The sequence below is a fragment of the Rhinolophus sinicus genome, linkage group LG05 (assembly GCF_036562045.2).
Source record: "Rhinolophus sinicus isolate RSC01 linkage group LG05, ASM3656204v1, whole genome shotgun sequence".
NCBI classification, from domain to species: Eukaryota; Metazoa; Chordata; class Mammalia; order Chiroptera; family Rhinolophidae; genus Rhinolophus; species Rhinolophus sinicus.
Window position 1 is genome coordinate 66,483,854 of NC_133755.1, and position 18,959 is coordinate 66,502,812.

General features: G+C 44.6%; 1 protein-coding gene across 8 annotated transcripts in view; it reads right to left on the minus strand.

Annotated features, from left to right (window-relative positions):
• Positions 1-18,959, minus strand: part of AFF3 (ALF transcription elongation factor 3) — a 543,284-nt gene that overhangs the window by 74,474 nt on the left and 449,851 nt on the right. For 7 of the 8 annotated variants that reach the window (XM_074332383.1, XM_074332377.1, XM_074332384.1 and 4 more), the window contains one exon: positions 13,497-13,537. In XM_074332383.1, coding sequence (XP_074188484.1) covers positions 13,497-13,537 — 41 coding nt within the window. The remainder of the gene's footprint in view (positions 1-13,496; positions 13,538-18,959) is intronic. The other variant, XM_074332379.1, reaches the window with a different exon arrangement.

Here is an 18,959-nt window from a genome sequence, read left to right on the forward strand (position 1 = left end):
AAGTGAAGCAGCTCATTACAGCAGCGCTGAGTGGCAGCATGAGGTGGGTGCCACGGGAGCAGATGGCAAAGGGAGGCAGGCTTGATGGGACCCAGGCTGTTTAGGCTGTCACCTGCAGGATGGGCAGGAATAGGCCAGGAGTGGAAGGGGGAAAGGAGGGATAGCGTGGGTGCAGGTGTGGGGGGAGAACGCAAGCATCTGTGCCTGGACTCACAAAATGAGCCTGTGACAGAGCCAGGGCTTGGTGAGGACATGAGGTGTCACGGTGGTTGAGTCCCTACTGTCACAGACCTTCTGATATACAGAGACAGTCTGTGTGGCCTCCACCACCCTGGGGCTTTACTTCTCTTGGCTGAGGCCAAGGAAATGGGTGACGGATGACGGTGCCCAAAGGAACTATATGTGGGAAGGGTTCACAATTTACAGGCCCATGGGGTACAGAGTTGCTGTAGAGACGTGAGCACAATTTGGCCTTGATTTTGAAATGTTAGTGAATAGCTAATATTTCTCCAGCCAGCTGGAAGGAAAGAAAACCTTTGAGAAATATAAGTCTTAGGAAATAGCGTTGGCTTGGCTCCCCTTTCTTCATCATATAAATCTATCTAACATGACCACAGCACTTTTCAAGTTTTTTGTCATCTTCTATTGCAAGTGTAGAACATAGCGGGGGGAAGGGGGGTTGGAAGCACCAGAACTACTCTCTTGGAGAGAACAGCACTAGATAAGGAAGTTTCTACCAAGCCAGTCCCCAGCAGAATCCTTCATGGGTGCACGTTCCTTTGAGTCACATTTGAATGTGGAGTGAACCAAGAGTGCCCCCTGATTAAAGGTGACTATGCTTTGACATGCGGGGGAGAGCAGCCCTGGGCCCTGTGTGCAGGGCTTACACCTGTGCTGTGTGAGCGCACGGCAGGGCTGGATTTTGTCCTGTTTTAAGGGGATGCAGTGGGATGCAGCAAGGATGAGGCCCTTGGGCCACCACACAACGAACAGCGTGCCTTCGCCACCAGCTCGGTCTGCCAGGCCCTCCCTGCCCAGGGCCACACTACCACCTGGAAACCTGGGCCCCAACCAGCTCGAGCTTGTGATCAACCTTAGGCAAGTGATTCCATCACTCCAGGCTTCAGCTCTCCCACGTACAAAATGGGGACCATGGCACCTACTCCCCGGTGCTGCCGTGGCATTAGACAGCAACACCAAGTCCTATCAGTGGGCCCAGTGCAGCAGGCGCTACTCTGAGAAGCAGAGGGAAGAGAAGGCTCTGAAGACCATGTGCCAAGGTCAGAGAGGGTGGGTTAGCATCCAGCTTTGTGTTCAGAGTCCAACAGCGAAGGCCCATGCCGGCTCTCCTTTTAGAATTACATTAAAGAGCTCAGTGGCTGGGGCAGTGACTCAAAGAAAATAGGGACCTCCTTCACATCCTCCCTCAGAAAAGGAACCAATACCCAGTTCTGTGCCTGTGTAGCGCTCAAGGTTGGACGTACCCACACACACATTCCTTTCCTTCTCTGCTCCTAGCACCAGCATTCAGTCCGCTACACAGGGGTTACTGTGTCCATGGCCTAGGGTGCTTCTCTGAGTCACTAGCCAGGAGGAGGGCAAATGGGGCCACACGAGGCCGAGTGGAGAGCTGCAGGCCTTCAGTCTCTTGGCCTGGGCTGGGCGGCCTGAGGTCTCGTCCATTAGCCTGACCGCGGCCTGCAAGCAGGCAGACCTGGTCTGCAAAATGGAAACAGGGGCCATGAGCTATCCCTCCACAAGTAGTCGGTTTGGTTTCAACACTTAACCTAACTGACCTATAATTAATTAAGAAACACTGACATACTGAGCACTGCCTCTCAGGATGAGGGGAGCGAGAGGGCTCAAACCCAAAGCTGGAGAATTTCAGAGAGAGGAGGGGAAGCTGAGAAATCTGCTCCGAATTTGGCAGCTTGGTGATTGTCCTCAATGACAGGGATGCAGATGGCCGGGCTCTGATGCTGGCTGGTGAGGGCAGAGGTGGGCGATGCATCCTGCAGGCTGCCGGGGCACATGGTGTGGCAGCTGGCCCGCCAGCCACTTGCCTGAGAGCCAGCACAGGGAAAGGAGTTGGACGGAGTCAGGGAGGTCAGGCTGCTCCAGCTGACGGGGAGCACATTAACCTTTCAACAGCAGCAGGGAGCTTATCGGGCTGCAGAACAGTCAGTAAAGGCCAGCTGGCCAGCTCGGCCAATGCTGGCCCAAGGCTGCCTTGGGGAGGCCAACTGGGCAGTGGAGGGGAGGCAGGAGGGGCAGGCCCTGCGCCCAGAGTCAGCAGCTGGAGGGGCCCCTCGTTCCAGCTGGCTCTGGGAGTCTGAAGAGTGAAATGGCCTGGGTGGAATTGTCTGGTAGGAATTTCCTGGGGAAGGGGGGATGGAGGGGATAGGAGTGGTGGGTGGTGCTGGCCTGAAAGGCTCTTAAAGCAGAGAAAGGCTCCAGGGCTTTGGTTTTCCCCAATAAATGGAGATTTAAGAAACTAAAGCAAAAAACAATGGTGCGTCACAATTTAAATAAACTTCATCAAAAGCAGCTAAGTAGTTGGGTTGTAAGCAAAACAAAGCAAAAAAACCAAACTGAATCTATCCACTAGTCACCCAGCCAGCCACCGCAAATGTTTCTCCAGCTGGCCCGCCACTTAAGCACAGACACAAGTGATATAGCCAATGACAGTGGCATCAGTGTGTTGAGAAGTTTACATGTGTGTTAAAAATGCATCTTTTTTGAATTTTCTTTCTTTCCCCCCGTAAAATAAATATATAAATTTCTTGCCATTGGGTTTCTTTTATGTTCACTCCAGTTTCCCAGAAGGGATCAGTGAGAATGGTGACCACATATGCAAAATTTGAAAAGTGGGGAGGGAGAGACTATAGATTATCTTCATTTGTAACTGGTTTAAACATTTTAATAGAGCTGACCACTAATTAATCAATGGCATATTCGGTGAAGGACAACAAGTGCTTAATTCAATCTACGTAGTTATTCAAGAAGGTACAGGTGTAATTCTACTTCAAAAATGTATATTTTGGGGGCGGCCGGTTGGCTCAGTTGGTTAGAGCGCAGTGCTCATAACACCAAGGTCGCTGGTTCAATTCCCACGTGGGCCAGTGAGCTGTGCCCTCCACAACTAGATTGAAAACGACTTGACTTGGAGCTGATGGGTCCTGGAGAAACATACTGTTCCCCAATATTCCCCAATAAAAATAAAAAAAACCCCACAATTATTTATATATATATGTATACATATACACACACACATATATGTATATATTTAAAAAGTAGACAGCAGTGACAAATATTGATACTATGTTAATTACCCAAGAGTTTTATTTCTCTTAATTCCAACTTTGAGATGTCTCATTTAAAAGTGTTTTTGGCTGCATTAAAAATTAAACGAATACCAAACATCCGACACACAGTGTACCGTTGTCCTTGGTCTAGAAGTGACAGTGACACAGTGTTCAACAGGAGTATGATACAGTGGTGAAGACTTTCAACAGAAGTAACTCCGAGTTCTTTTGTTTACATTTTACCTCTAACAACTTTATCAACTTAGAGAATGAATCCAGACCAAGGCAACACTGTGTGGATGGCAGTGGGTCAAAGCGAGTCATTTAAAGTATGGGCCTCCTTGTCATGTCACTGCTCTTAGGGGGTGTCTGGTTCCCTCTGGCCCTTTTCCTGAGGTTGGTTAACTCTGGTGATGTGGATGATTAGCTCACAGGAATAGGGGAGGGCTGGTGGGTCCCCCCTCCCCCCGACACACAAGAGACCAGGGTCACCTGCTAGAGTCCCTCTCCACTAGCAGAGAAGGAAGAAAGATACCGCCAGGCTAGAACGCTAGTACCTCAAACCCGTGACAGAGATAACTGCTTCCCACTCCAGACATGTAAGAAAGGGGATCATCCTGAAGAGTCTGGAATGTTAGTATGTGCAGAGATGTACAGTAAACATTTTTTTTATCATGGTAAAATATGTATAACATAAAATTGACCATTTTAACCATTTTCAAGTGTACAATTCAGTGGCATTAAGTACATTCACACAGTTGTGCAGCCGTCACCACTATTATTCTTTTTTAAGGAGATCAAACCCTTTTAAGTCTGACCCATCTCGAGTCACCCTATCTGTTACTGAAGGCCCGTGGCCATAGTGGGCTTTGACTCACAGAGTTATAACTTACTTTTGCCCAGAGGACCCCCCTGCTCTGTCCTCTCTGCCCAGCCTGCAGGCAGCAGATCCACACGAATCCTCGGGCATCCCCAAACCCACTAACCCATCCTGAAGGGCAATTCTTGGCTTCATACAACTTATTTATTACTCAAAAGACGGTAACAGTTTCTTCCAGGCTGCACTGTTCTATTGTGTAAAATGCAAGTTTGGGACCTTTTAAAGTGTGTTATTTACCTGATAGAATTTAATGGCTTCTCTGGAGCTATTCAGTTTTATTGGGGAAATTAGTGCTAGGGGGGCTTTTTCAAAGCTGATTTTTTTAGACCTGATAGCCTGCATTTGCTCACGCTGTTAATGCAGTCGATTAAGCTAACAGCCACCAAAGGGCCACGGTGAGGAACACTTATGTGGCCTCTCCAGGAGGGTGAGGCCGAGGTGTCCACTTCTGTGAAAACAGATGGGTCTCACCGGCCCCGTGGGAGAGGAGAGTGCAACCACTGGCTCAGTGTTTTTTCTGTCTTCTCACGGCCCTCAAACAAATCTCTACCAGCGACCCCCCCATGTTATCTGAGAATTCTGGTTTGCTTTTGAAAATAATAAGAGTTCTCTACTTTGAACTAATAAAAGAGAATAATTCTTTGGCCGTCAGCTGGACAAGGTGTCAGGAAATGCCCCGGATGACTTTTCCAAAAGAGTGAAATTGGGAGATGGTTTGGAAGAGAGGCTGTAGCCTCCTCGCAGGTGCATGGGACCCTCACCGAGGACCCAAAGACCCACGGGTGAGCTCGCGGGGCAGAGCGGGCTGGATCAGGACATATTACAAAGTGGGGATGGAAGGAGCAATGGCAAGGATTTGTTGATACTTATTTTTCTATAATGTTGATGTAAAAACTTGCCCCACACGATTAGTGATTCAGGGTTTCATGTGTGAAATCCATACCGATATTTTGCTTTTCTTGGTTTTTAAACTTCTTGGTAGAACTGAAAGGTACATAAATGTTAAATAACTATGGTGTACACCTAAAACTAATGTAACGTTGTATGTTAGCTGTATTTTAATAAAAATCTTAAAAACAAAAAGAGTATCTCATGGTATCCTGGTGAGGGGCTTTTCTATGTGGTGCAACAGAGTGTTAGTGTATGGCTAGATCAACAAAGCTATTTTTCTACTTGTCACCTCATATAATCTGTCCATGAACCTAACAAGGGGGGTACTCTCATCATCCTGTTGATGCAACTGAGAAAGTTCAGACTCAGATGGGTCAATACTTTGCCCAAAGCAAATTCCAGCCCAAATTTAAGGATTCAAAATCCCCTGCTTGCTTCATGATATCTTGTATTGTGTTTCCCTGAAAATAAGACCTAGCCGGACCGTCAGCTCTAATGCATCTTTTGCAGCAAAAATTAATATAAGACCCACTCTTATATAATATAAGACCGGGTCTTATATATTATAATGTAAGACCGGGACTTATATTATTTTTTGCTCCAAAAGACTCATTAGAGCTGATGGTCCGGCTAGGTCTTATTTTCAGGGAAACACGGTAAAAGAAAGGGAGATTACGGAAAGCCAGTCTGGAGCGTGGTATTTGTTCTCTCCTTATCAGGAGAGCAGAGATGACTGGCATAATTGGAATTCTTGGTCTGGCTTGTTGGAAAGGCACTTGGTAAGTCATTACAGAGCAGTCATTTTGTATACAGCGCTACCTAAAAGTCAAGATGTGATTCCCAGTTGCCAGTCTGTTGTTGAGACCATAAATTCAAAAAGGAAACCGAGGGCAGACGCACGCCTGTGTCAGCAATTACACGAGATGCTGGTGGAACAGCTGTGGGAGTCGGGTAAGGTTTCCGTGGCAGGTGAGGCCTGATCCACATTTGAAGGAAGCATGTTGGTGCTAACGGTGACCCCCCACCCCCGCTTGGCCTTGGCAGCTGTCCAGAGCTGCTTCTCAGACACCTTTCCTCATGATGCCCACACCTGGAGTCAGGAAGGGCCTGCTGTTCCTTGCTCACCTCTGCAGCCTTGCCTTATCAGGCCAATCTTTCTGCAGAGAAGGCCGGCTCTTCCCTTCTCCATCCTGGGTCACTTGATGCGACCCATCCTTCATGTGCCACCTCAAATGCCCCGTCCCTGCTCTCTCTGTGCTCTGAGAGGACTTCAGTGTTTTACCTGCACCCCCGCCAGTGACATTTACTATTTCTTCATAATTTGATGGGGGTGGGGGGTGTTCCTGAAGCAGGATGTTGCTGACATTGACTAGAGTCAGACCACTCTGGGCTTCATGGCTGGAAGGCTCTGGATAAGTTATGTATCTCTGGAAACTCGGCTTCACTAGGATGTTAGGGAGGGTATTTGGAAAAGGAAATGAAATCAAACGTCATTGAAAACATCTCTTTAAGGCCCTAATGTTGAATTCCTCCGTTTTAGCTGAGATGGTATTTGTGAGAATTAAATGAAGTAATGTATGAGGTGTGACAATTAAGTTCGCAAACTCATCCTAGGAAAAGTGCTACATACCTCGTTGCTGAATATCACTAAGGTCACCTTTGAAGTACTCCCCTTGGGAAGCTATGCACCAACGCCAGCGCCTAGTCCAGCCTTCAAAGCAATTTTGGAACTCTTTTTTTGGAATGGCCATCAGAGCTGTCGTTCTATTACCCTTGATGTCCTGAATGTCTTCAAAATGTCTTCCTTTCTATATTTCCTTTATCTTTGGGTAAAGAAAGAAGTCACTGGGGGCCGGATCAGGTGAGTAGGGAGGGTGTTCCGAAACAGTTTTTTGTTTATTGGCTAAAAACTCCCTCACAGACAGTGCCATGTGAGCTGGTGCATTGTTGTGATGCAAGAGCCATGAATTGGTGGTGAAAAGTTCAGGTCGTTTTCATCTTTTTCAGGTAGCCATTTTCAGCACTTCCACATAGTAAACTTGGTTAACTGTCCAGTTGGTACAAATTCATAATGAATAATCCCTCTGATATCAAAAAAGGTTAGCAATATCGTTGCAACAATTTTGCGAACTTAACTTCGTGTGTGAAATGCTCAGCGTAGTCCCTACACATGACGGCTGTGCTCATGACACCTGGGATGAGGTATGTGTATGTCAACATTGAATGTACCCAGTCGTTATGGGGTCCCCGGTAATGAACTTTTGGGTCTTCCATAGAGACCAGCACAATGCCTTTCCCAGTGTAGGAGCTCAGAACTGTAATGTGCACCAACTGAATGAAGGGTAAAAAGAAGCATTAATAATTGGTGGAGACAAGATAGATGGGGGAGCGTTTTAAGTGTGAAACACTGAGTGAGGGAGGGAGGAGTCCGAGGTCATGGGCTTCACTCCCTCTCCCTTCAGGAAAGCTCTCCACGGCGACACACAATTATCTTTTGGTTACCGGTTTCTAATTTAATTCCACTCTAATTTAATTGCACTGGGTGATTTCAATCTTTTGAAGTTTTTTTCTTGAGGCTTTCTTGCCTACTTTTGGAGTGATTTTTAAAAATCATTCCATTCACCCCCTCTGTACCTGTGTGGCCATTCATAGAGTTTCTCAATTCTATAGCCTCTTACAGGTGTGGACACCTGCTTGAAACCCTTACTGATGAGCCCCTGACCATCCAACTCTGCCTCCTGAGGTGGTCGGCTGCAGTGGCAGACAGCTACAGTTTCTGAAAAGTCCAAAGGTGCCATTCTTTAACCACAAAACATTGGTCCTAGCTCATTTGTTCATGTTCTCTTTCATTCATCAAATAACTTATTGTGTCTCTTAATTGTCAGGAACTGTGCTCGGTGATAGGGATAAAAAGATAACTAAGCCAGACGTGTTGTGATTATTGCAACTATTAGTGGAAACAAAGAAAATTTTAGTGCAGACGGAGTAAACTCTTTGTTAAGATGTGGCCTGAGCCACCTGCTGCTGACCCCTGCTTTGTGCTGTGTGATGGACAGGAGGAGAATTACTACACACATGGTGAGTCAGAGGGCCTGGACTCTAGTCCCAGCTCCGCCACTTGTTCCCTTGTGACCTTGGGTGAGTCACATCACCTTCTCAGGCTCAGTGTTTTTGTCTGTAAAACGGGCCCTTCCCATCTACAGGGTGCTTGTGAGGATCATAAAAGAGAGTCAATGTGACAGTGTTTCTAAACTCTAAAGCCCTTAACAAGGTTTTGATTTACACGGTGCACCAAAAGAAGTCCATTACAAAGAGCCCTTAGCAGCGGCTGCAGGTCTCCAGGGTTGACACATCCTCCAGATGCTTCCTGGGCATCTTCCAAGTTGGAAATTTAGAACTTTCTTTAAAAGTACTCCCCACCTTGCTATGGGGCCATTTCCAGTCCTGCTTCCAGAGATAGATCAAACTCCCAGGGAGGTAAAAAAAAAAGCCCCTTCATTTTAGGCTAGTCCTCACTTAGTTACTTTCATTACATTCTCCCTAATGGGAAGAGGAGATTTGATAGATGACATTTATTTGAGAAAGGACAAAATTGAGAGCAGCAAATGCATGAGGCTGAAAAGGTCTTTCTCTTTCCACAACAAGCCCCACTTTGACGGGGAAGTCCCGAGCAAAGGTGAAGGGCCGCTTCTGCTCACCCTTGCACGCCTGCTGCAGTACAGCGCTGGGCGGTGCTCACAGGGCGCGCCCAATAAATACTGGTGGCATAAATGAATAAATCAATGGCAGCTGTTTGGATTTCAATATAAATGGATCCAGGACTGAGATATTGCCAGATGGGCTGACAGGGTACAGTCTAGCGATGCATCACCAAGGCTATAAAAATGTAGCCATTTCTGGAATCACAGGCTGACATTTCAGAAGGTGATTACATGCACAATTTAACGACACGGCCATCCGTGCCCTCCGAGTGCCATCGCTTCAACAACTGTTTTCATGTTGGCTTTCTTGTTCCTTCTCTGTTTTTAAGTTGAGCACAGTTTTTTTCCCCCAGCTCCTCACATTTCTAGCTGAATGTGATTTTTTCACATGAAATTAGGCTCCATTTTTATAAAACCTAAGCTACTGCCGACGATGCTTGAGGTTTCACAGCAAATAGGGACTCCTGGTCGGCAGCTGCACAGCACCGCTGCTCGCTCTGCAGTGGCAACGTTGCTCCAAGACAGATGGAAGCGGTCCAAGGGATGATTAACTTCTGGGTCCTCTCAGTGTCCTCACGCGCGACTTGCCCTAGATTTCAAGATTGACCTCCAGCTTCTCTGCAAACGCATAGTTGCTGGGCTTGATAAATCACACGGATCCTTCTTTTGATCACAGTTATCTACTATTTACTACTCAGGAAGGGAAGTTAATCACACCCAGAGGCACTTCATATGCTGCACACACGCCCTCCCTCCTCCCCCAGCCCTTCACACACACTACCAGCTACTCTGTGGCATTCTCAGTGCTGCCTCCACACCAGACACACCTTTAAAAGTGACCCTCAGGCCCACCTATCCCTGTTGTCTTCTGCCTTTGTCTACCTCACCCTACGCAATCATCCATAAGAAGAAAAGATATTTGATATATAGATGATACATTACAGAATCGTACACCTGAAACCTATGTAAGTTTACTAACAATTGTCACCCCAATGAACTTTAATTAAAAAGAAAAAGACACTTGAGAGGCACATTCTAAGGAGTAAGGAGCAGGTAGGAAGGATGGTGTCTCGTTGCAAACTGAGGGTTTTTTTTTTTTTTGTAATTGGCTTGTTTACCTTGTTGGGAATTTTGCCCCCTTTTCCTGCACTGGTGTCCTGATATTTTCTCATTATTTGGGGCAATCAGTGGGCCTCTGGTAGGCCAGGTGACGCTCAATGGCATCAAATAGACAGATGAAAAACTCGGCAGTCAACAGAACAAAAGAACAAAAACAGTGCCATCCCACCTACAAAGGATGACGCTTCCTGTCACTGCAGAGGATTGGGGTGGGGGGGTGGGGGAACACAAGTGAGTTGGGCTGAAGCAGATTTGCCACTGGGATTCCATGTGGAACCATGGACACGGGCTGTTTTGGCTGAATCATAAATTAAGCCCGTTGCTCAGGCAAAACCAAACCAGGCCAGAGGTTTTCTTTAGGGGTGACCACAGATGAGTTTTAAATTAACACGTTGCATACGGATCACGAGAATCTTCACAAGGGATTTAAACCCCGCCGTATGCAACGTGTTAAGTAATGAACTACCATAGTTTTAATTGATCAGGGTTGTGTATTAATTACTGAGGACTCACTGAACTTAATGCATACATTCTTAACTGCCAGATACTGGGTTCCTGCCAGAGCGCCTATTTAAGCCAGGAAACCGGAGAAGTGAAAAGACAGATGAGATTGGCCTTCAGAAAACATCTGGATATTCTCTCCCCTCTGACACCCGACAGGGATGAGCTTTCTATGGCCCTTAGAAAGGAAAAGGAAATGCCACCCCTCTGCCTTACAACTAGTCTCATTTGGTCTGAGGGAGCCTTGGAAGGAGGCTTTCTTCGGGGGAGGCAGAGAACAACAGGCTTCCTCCACTGAAAACTTACATCCCCCCACAACCCCTAGTCACCCAAACTATTTCATCACCAATTTGCACATCTTGAAACAAAACAGCCCCAACTCCTGTATGAAACGTACTTGTGTTTAGCAGGTACTCAAGGCTAAATGGAAGGGGGTCGGGCCCACCGCTGAACCTCCGAGACAAGGAGCCTGTGCTGGCACAGCTTGAGCCAACCTGGGCTACTCTGTTCAACTCCAGAACGCAAAACTCAGGAAGCACCTGCGGGGGTCTGAAAGTGCTTTCTTTTTCTAGGACAAAAGTGAAAGTGCTGCCTACTCGTTATGGAATTTTATATCCAGAGGTGATTCACAGACTGAAAAAAAAAAAAGTTCAGGAAACCAGGATAGTTTGTGTAAGTGAATGTGTAATAGATGAATACCACCAGACTGTAAGTGACCAGAAATATCGGGGTTAGACCTCTACCTTAGGAGGGTCACAACCTGGGGGGAATTTTTTACTCAGTTCCATTCCCAACCCTGAGGTACTTCCTCTGACAGACAGAACAGTAGGCAAGTTAGGCAGTGGTCTGAGCAGGAGTCATGTCGAGTATTTTCTAGAAAATACTGGTTTATTCAATAGACTAGGTAAGGTGATAGAAACTGACTTCCGTCGCTTGGTAAGTTAGCATTCTCTAATTTAAGCAACTAGAAAACATGAATCCAATCAATGCAGTAGGTGTTTTAAGCCCTTATTTTGAAGAAGAGTTTTAAATTGTATCTTCAAATGGTTACCGATGCTTCTCGCTAGGGAAATTACTCGTGTGGCCCTGAATGAGTGGGAAACATAGAAGAGAAAAAGCACAGAGAAGGTAGCTTTATTTACACAACCGCATTGTTAGAAAGGCACATTCAACTCATTACTTTGAAGTGAGCCAAGATCTCCCAGTTTTGAACAGAAAACATTGTTAGATTTACGGGGGAAATGCTCTATTACATTTGAAGACAGAGACATTTGTAAGAAGAGTCCTCACAATGGGAAGCTCTGTTTCTGTTTCTAGGGAATGGACTTTTTTCTCACAGTCTCTGCACTTAGCAGTTAGAGCATCAACAGGGGCTGAGATGCTAACTTACCAGTTCATCAACTCTTGGGCTTGACCGGGGTTGGAGAGAATATCAGAAAAAAGTCAAAAGGAATAATGTTGCTCATCATAAAATCCAGGCACAGTTTCTACCCAGGACAGGGTCAAACATCTTTGGGATGGAGCCTCAGGATATATTGGTTCTAGTTTCTGATTTGTGATTCTATTTTGCAACCAGGTCTTCAAAGGGAGTCCATACTTTCCTAAAATAGGTTTCTATTCATTCTACCAGAGGTCATAGTGACATTTCATATCTACATAGGTAGCTTTATTGAAATATATCTTATACACCATAAAGTTTACCCATTTTAAAGCGTGCAAGTCAATGATTTTTAGCATATTTACAAGGTTGTGAAACCATCACCATAGTATAATTTTACATTTTCAATACTGCAAAAGAAACCTTGTAACCACTGGCAATTACATACTGAGGGCTTTCTCTCGCTTCTCAGTGCATTTTGTTGAAGGAATCACTTATTTAAGAAGTCAGAGAGAAAAAAAGAAATAGGTAGATGAAAGGAATTAATGTGTCAGACTTTAAATGTTTTGATCCAGTCTCTCCCCCTTCTACCAACAGACTCAGAAGCAGTACAGTTGTCAGCTTTTGTGAAAACCCCAGAAGGAATTCCAGAAGATCCTGTGGCAGCCACTCTTAGAGCTCACAAGCTTGTGTGGTTGTCATGGGAAGGTTTTTCAATTGAAATAAAAAGACTCAGGCTCAGCCTGCCATCAGAGGACACGCTTTCCACCCATGCACACAGATAATTTGCTTAAGTGACAGGTTTTACCTTGGAGAAGCTGAACTGAGCTAGTTGACAGTGTCAATTATTGCTCATTCCACAAACTAAAGAACTGGGAAAGAAGGGAGGGCAGTGACAGGTCGCTAGGTAACACTGAGGTGCTCACCAGCCAGCCAAGGGGACATTTCCAGCTGTTTCTGACACTGCAAGAACCTCACTTGTGGAGAGAAACAGGGACTTGGTCTTTACCTCTTGATAATCCTTTAAGAAACGCCCCCCCCCTGCCCCCAACCTTAGCAAATGAAAAAAAAAATAATAAAAAAACAACCAAAACAAAAAAGGGTCTGGTCTGTGCTAGAAAGTAACTTTCTCTATCCCTCTTCCACTTTCTTTACACAGCAAAGTGGGATGTGAAATACAACTTGACTATGTTAGTTGATTAGGTTTATACATCTCATTCAATAATACCATCCAAAAAACCCAGCTGAAGCACGGAGTAAAAAGACAGGAACGCAGGACCATGAATTGGGTTATGTGCATAAAGTATTCCAAGAGAGAATCTCATCAAAACACAGATAGCTCCCGGGGAAATGAGATGGAAAAAGTCTGAAGAAAACACCTCAAAATAAATGAAGTACTTATTGCTGAAAAATGAGTTTACATCTCAACCAATTCTAAAGTTCAGAATGTACTGTGCCATTCAGGCCTTTTCCTCTAGTTCCTTGTCTCTTGTTTCACTGTACAACGAGGACCTCGCCACACTTTCTGTGAAATACAACAAGGCGATTTTTGCAGTAATAAACTCCACACGTGCGTGACAAATCCAAGCACACAAAAACATTTAACACCCCAGTTCCCAGACACTTGAGGGACAAAATCCGATTATGAATTATATGCCACAATAAATAGGGCTCAATGTTTCATAAAGCAATTTATAGTTCATAAAAATGACAGAACGTACCTGTCAGACAGAGCGTGGAGAGCCGTTCTCTGGGCTGCCTGCTGGAAGAAAGGGCAGAGATGTTTATTTAATATTCTGACTTTTAAATTATGTGCTCAATCAACATTTAAAAAAAAAACCAAAAACCGGTGTCACATACATTTTTGCAGTATGGCCAAATATTAAACTACTAGGAGCACAGTAAGACTCCTGTCATGCTATGAAAGGGACATTCCTGAAGTTAACTAAAATCCCTGCAGTGCCCACCTGCCATTAGGGGGCAAGCTTGGGGAGGCAGGAAGTACCAACAGGTGAGGTTGGACAGGTCTCAGGAGACCCAGTGAGAATGAGAGCTGTTTCAATTTTACTCCCTGAAATAATTTTACCATTGTTTTATTCTGCAGGGCAAAAAGATGTGTTTTGGTTCCTTTATAGTTTTTCTCCCAATGAAGGTGTAATTTTTGACCCAATTTTCAGATTTATTGAAAAAAGTCACCACAATTGGAAATTGGAACACTGACTGAAAAACGTGATAATATTATGAGATTAATGATTTATTTTAGGCTTAGTAATGATTTTGTGGCAATTTTTAAAAGAGTCTTTAGAGAGTCATATTAAAATATTTATGGATACCAATTTTATAATTTTTTGGGATTTGCTTTAAAATAATATATTTGGAGGGAAGAGAGAAAGGATAGGCATATCCGAGTGAAACAAGATAGCCTTGGGTTGCTAACTGTTGGAACTAGGTGATGAGTGCACTGGGGATTATTATATTATTCTAGACATTTTCGTATGTGTTTGAAATTTTCCATCAAACAAAAACTAACAGAAAAAAGAAAATAAAAAGTCCTCCATTTCTCCATCAGATTATTCCCATTTTGTACTCACTTTCCTTTTGTCTGCCTAGTCTATATTTTTGTCCATTTGCCTTCTACTGCTGAACACTCTGAGACTTTGGAAGGTCGAAGGAATACTCTGTTATGTTTCAGAAGTCATAAGTGGGAAGGGATCAAAGCATGGCCTGTAAGATCGAGGCTTACTCAGGGTGCACCAGGAAATAAGACATGTGTACGGTCCGTTTTCACCTTGTACACTACCCATGTCAAGTTCACTGTTTACCAGGGACACCAAAATGTATCTCATGCTAGTCCTCACTACATTTGGATAGCAGACAAAACAGATAGAATCTTAAAATTAGGAAAAACATGACCCATCAGAAACATGTTCCCTCTTGCAGAGATGAAATCTACCCTTGGTGATAAATGCATGTCAGTCCAACAGTCTCTGAATTCCTACCACATGGAGACTGTTGCACCGGGCTCCAGGAAGGAGAAAAACAAAGCAGAATGCTATGGAAGGCAGTGTGGAGATTCCTCAAAAAATTACGAATAGAATTACCATATGACCTAGCAATCCCTCTCCTGGGTATCTACTCAAAAAATCTGAAAACATTTATCCATAAAGACAAGTGTGCTCCAAGGTTCATTGCAGCTTTATTTATGGTGGCCAAGACATGGAAACAACCAAAATGTCCTTCGATAGATGAATGGATAAAGAAGTTGTGGTATATATACACAATGGAATACTATTCGGTGGTAAGAAAAGATGATATAGGAACATTTGTGACAACATGGATGGATCTTGAGAGTGTAATGCTGAGCGAAATAAGTCAGACAAAAAAAGTAGAGAACCATATGATTTCACTGATATGTGGTATGTAAACAGAAAACAACAAAAGAACAAGACAAACAAATGAGAAACAAAAACTCATAGACACAGACGATTAGTGGTTACCAGAGGGTAAGGGGGGTGGGGGGTGGGGGGTGGGAGATGAGGGTAAAGGGGATCAAATATATGGTGATGGAAGGAGAACTGACTCTGGGTGGTGAACACACAATGGGATTTATAGATGATGTATTACAGAATTGTACACCTGAAATCTATGTAACTTGACTAACAATTGTCACCCCAATAAACTTTAATTAAAAAACAAAACAAAACAAAAAAACAAAGCAGAAGAAGCAGTCATTGTCTCAGACGAGCTCAATCTCCAGGCAGGAAGTCAGAACAGAGGTCCATGGATGGCTTGAAGACACTTGTGAAATAGCACGCAAACACAAAGATGAAGCTAGGACCGTGCCAGGAAGGTGCGGATGTGAGCGGTAACTGATGGTGGGTAGGTCAACAGCAACTCAAGACAGTAGTGTCTGGGACTGTGAGCTCAGCAAACATCCGCTGAGTGAACGTTAAAGAATGACTCCATTAAGTAATCCTTCCCGCTAAAATTTGAACAAAACTGTAAAGACAAGGAGGGATGAGGCCAGGGAGAAGAGGCATTGGTCGTACTGGACGAGAAGGCAGAGCAAGGGCTGTCTGAGCCTCTAGCAGTGGTTCTGAATTTGAGGGGGCACCCCTTCCCCCCAACCCCAGGGTGTCTGGAATTGAGTAGGGGTGTTTCCGTGCATCACATTCACAAGGGGGAATCACTATTGGCAATTAGTACCTGGGGCCAGGGATGCTAAAGCCTTTCAAAAATCAGAACTCCTTGTAAGAGGAATGGGCCCCATAAAATGACGAGGGTGTTTCTGTGGAGAAACATGGCAGCAAAGTAGATCTGACAGAAGTGACACAGGGAACATTAATTTCTGGGCCTCGCAAAAGGAACGGAAACTGAATTAATAACAGGAACTTAGATAGTTTCCACAAATGAAATAACCACACTGATTTAGGAAAAGCCATAAAATCTGTTGAACTGGGCATGTGAAAGTCTTCCGTTCTGGGAGACGTTCTGCCACTCATTTATGTTATGGGTCCTGAGTCTGGCCCTCAGTCTATGTCTCAGCTTCCAAACTGCTCTTTCTGCCATGAATGGGATGATGAGGAAGCTAGTCTGCCAATGACCAGGCTACGGTGGACCATCTACGGGGTGACTGCTCCTATTCCCCTGGATTCCAGTGAATTAAGGCCCCAATGCCCTGGCATTCCAATGTCACATAGTCAGTTCAAGAGAGGAAAGAAGAATACTTGCAGAGCTTTCTCTTGATGAGGACACCTGAGGCAGTAGAATGAGGGGAGGGAATGAGGTGAGAAGCCTGAGGAAGGCTTGGAGACCAGGAGACTCCTCCAACACCTCAGAGGATGGGCACTTCCTTCTCTTTCCTCTCACTCCTTTCTCTGTGCTCTCCCAGAGGGCCAGCCCAGGAGCATGCTCACCGTAAGCACCAAGCAGGTGGCGGGGCGGCCATCATTGTTCCCACGTCTGTCTCCTAAAGGGTTCTCCTACCACTCAACAAAATGGCTTGGCTTTCACTTTTGGAAACTACACTTGAAAAGAAGATTCCTGACTCTGTTTCGCTAAATATACACAAAGTATTTGGAACTTCCCAAAGAAACGGTGGCATGTGTTATTAGGACAGTCTCTTAACACCCTCTCAGCAGAGGCTTTGGACACAGACTCTTCCTGGAACAACCAAAATCATGACAGATGTGACTGAAAGTTCAACAGAAATCTCCAACATGGCATCTCAATTTTCCCCTGGCCAGGGCTGTCAGTATTTAAAAAGTCTGTTCCCTTTTTTCTCCCCTGCCTCCAAACATTCCCCGCTGACTTCTGTGATAATGAAACAGCGCTTGCTGATGTGAAGACTATAAGAAAATGGTTTCAAAAACAAAACAAACAAAAAAGAAACAGCTGCTCGACCACCACTGGAGTGGTGCATCCCAGACGGGGTAATGGCGTCAGACTGCTGTTGGCTGAGTCCTCTAAAGAAGCTGAGCTGGGAGCTGAGAGCAGGGCTGCTTTCCTTAGCACATGGACGTGATGTTGGGACCAAAAGGTCCTTGGGGCTTACACTTCGGGCATCCCACCAGTCACTAAACAATGACTTTCTGTGAGTCTCACCCTTTAATCTGTCCCCACGACGTATGTTTCTGGACACTTAACACCATGGTAACTTAGCACAATCACCTGCCTACACTACAATTTTTAATGCCTGATTTTGATTATGCTATTTAATTTGCAGTTACTCTACATTATGAAAAAACCCCGCAGTGGACGACTCATCATCCATCAAGAAAGGAGATGAGAATATGTTAGATGTTTTGAATACTACCTTGAGGGAAAAAAGCTCTATGTCACTAAAGTTATATGTCATATACCAAAGCAAAGACTGACAAGTTTGTATTTATTTACTTTCTCCTCTTTTAAATATATTTTGGCTTTTGGACACTATTTTATTTTTTACGGTTGGAAAATAATAAAATAAATAAACACTGGAATTAAATCTCAGAGAAAAAATTACTTAGGTGACTCATAATTGAAGCCTGAAAAACAACTCACAGTAAACTAGATGAATTGCCCAATTTCCTTCTTTCAAGAGTTGTATGTTACAGCAACCATATTTCTCTCTTTCTAAATCATCATCCCCTCTAGTAGCTCTCCTCTCATCCAGTTCTCAACAAAATAGGTTGAGAGGGTTAAGCGAATGCTTCATTGATCTTTCCTGAGTTCATTACTCATTCATAAATGACTCTGAAGCGTAAGTCTATGAGACAAAACAAGTTTTCTGCCAGAAATAATAATTTTCCAGGCTCTCTTCAAGAGATAACATGTTTTCTCTGTCTTTATTGTAGCAAGTTTGTTCCTTGGGAACATAATCAGTAGACATTCAGGTTTCAAGGTATGCTAAAAAAAATTACCAGTCACAATCTGTTATTGAAGGGCAACCAAAGAGGAAATTAAGTGCCCTTATTGTAATTGAGTCGAGAACAGGACAACCCATTGCAGTGGGGAGAACAAAGGGAAGAGGCTGAAATTCAGAGGGGTGCCAGGATGATCCCTGTTCTTTCTCACTTGATAGAAACAGAACTAACAGGTGGACAGCTCCGTAATTCAATCTGAAGTACCTATTCTGTGCAGGTAACAGGCTCGGCTTGGGTGGCAATCAAAATAGACAGAGCCCCTCACCACATTGTACCTAGGGTCTAGAGGTGAGTCAGACATAAAAAGATAAACATACACACACATTCAAGATTACAGGGGCTATGACTGAAGAGGAGAGGGTGCTATGAAATAGATTGTGAAGGGGACCTCACATGGAGTGTGTGGTCGAAGAAGGTGCACTAAGTAAGGGGTAACATACCTAGCGGGAGCCTGAGGGATAAAGAGCTATTGAATCAGGGAAATGGGAGGGGGCGGGGAAGAAAGGGCTCCAGACAGACCTACATCCTTGCATCAAGAACTACAAGAAGGTCACTGTGGGGGAGCTCAGTGAGTGGTGGGGATACTGGCAGATCCCAAGGGTTTTGGAGGGCAACTTAAGTGTTTCTGATACTATCCACGGGGCAGTAAGAAGTCTTTGAATGATTTACATTAGGAGAAACTGGGTGAAGGATGAGACCTGCCTGTACACTCTATGCATGTTCTGGTGAATCTAAAATCTAAAAAAAAGGAGTGGGGAGTGAGGCAATATGATTTACATT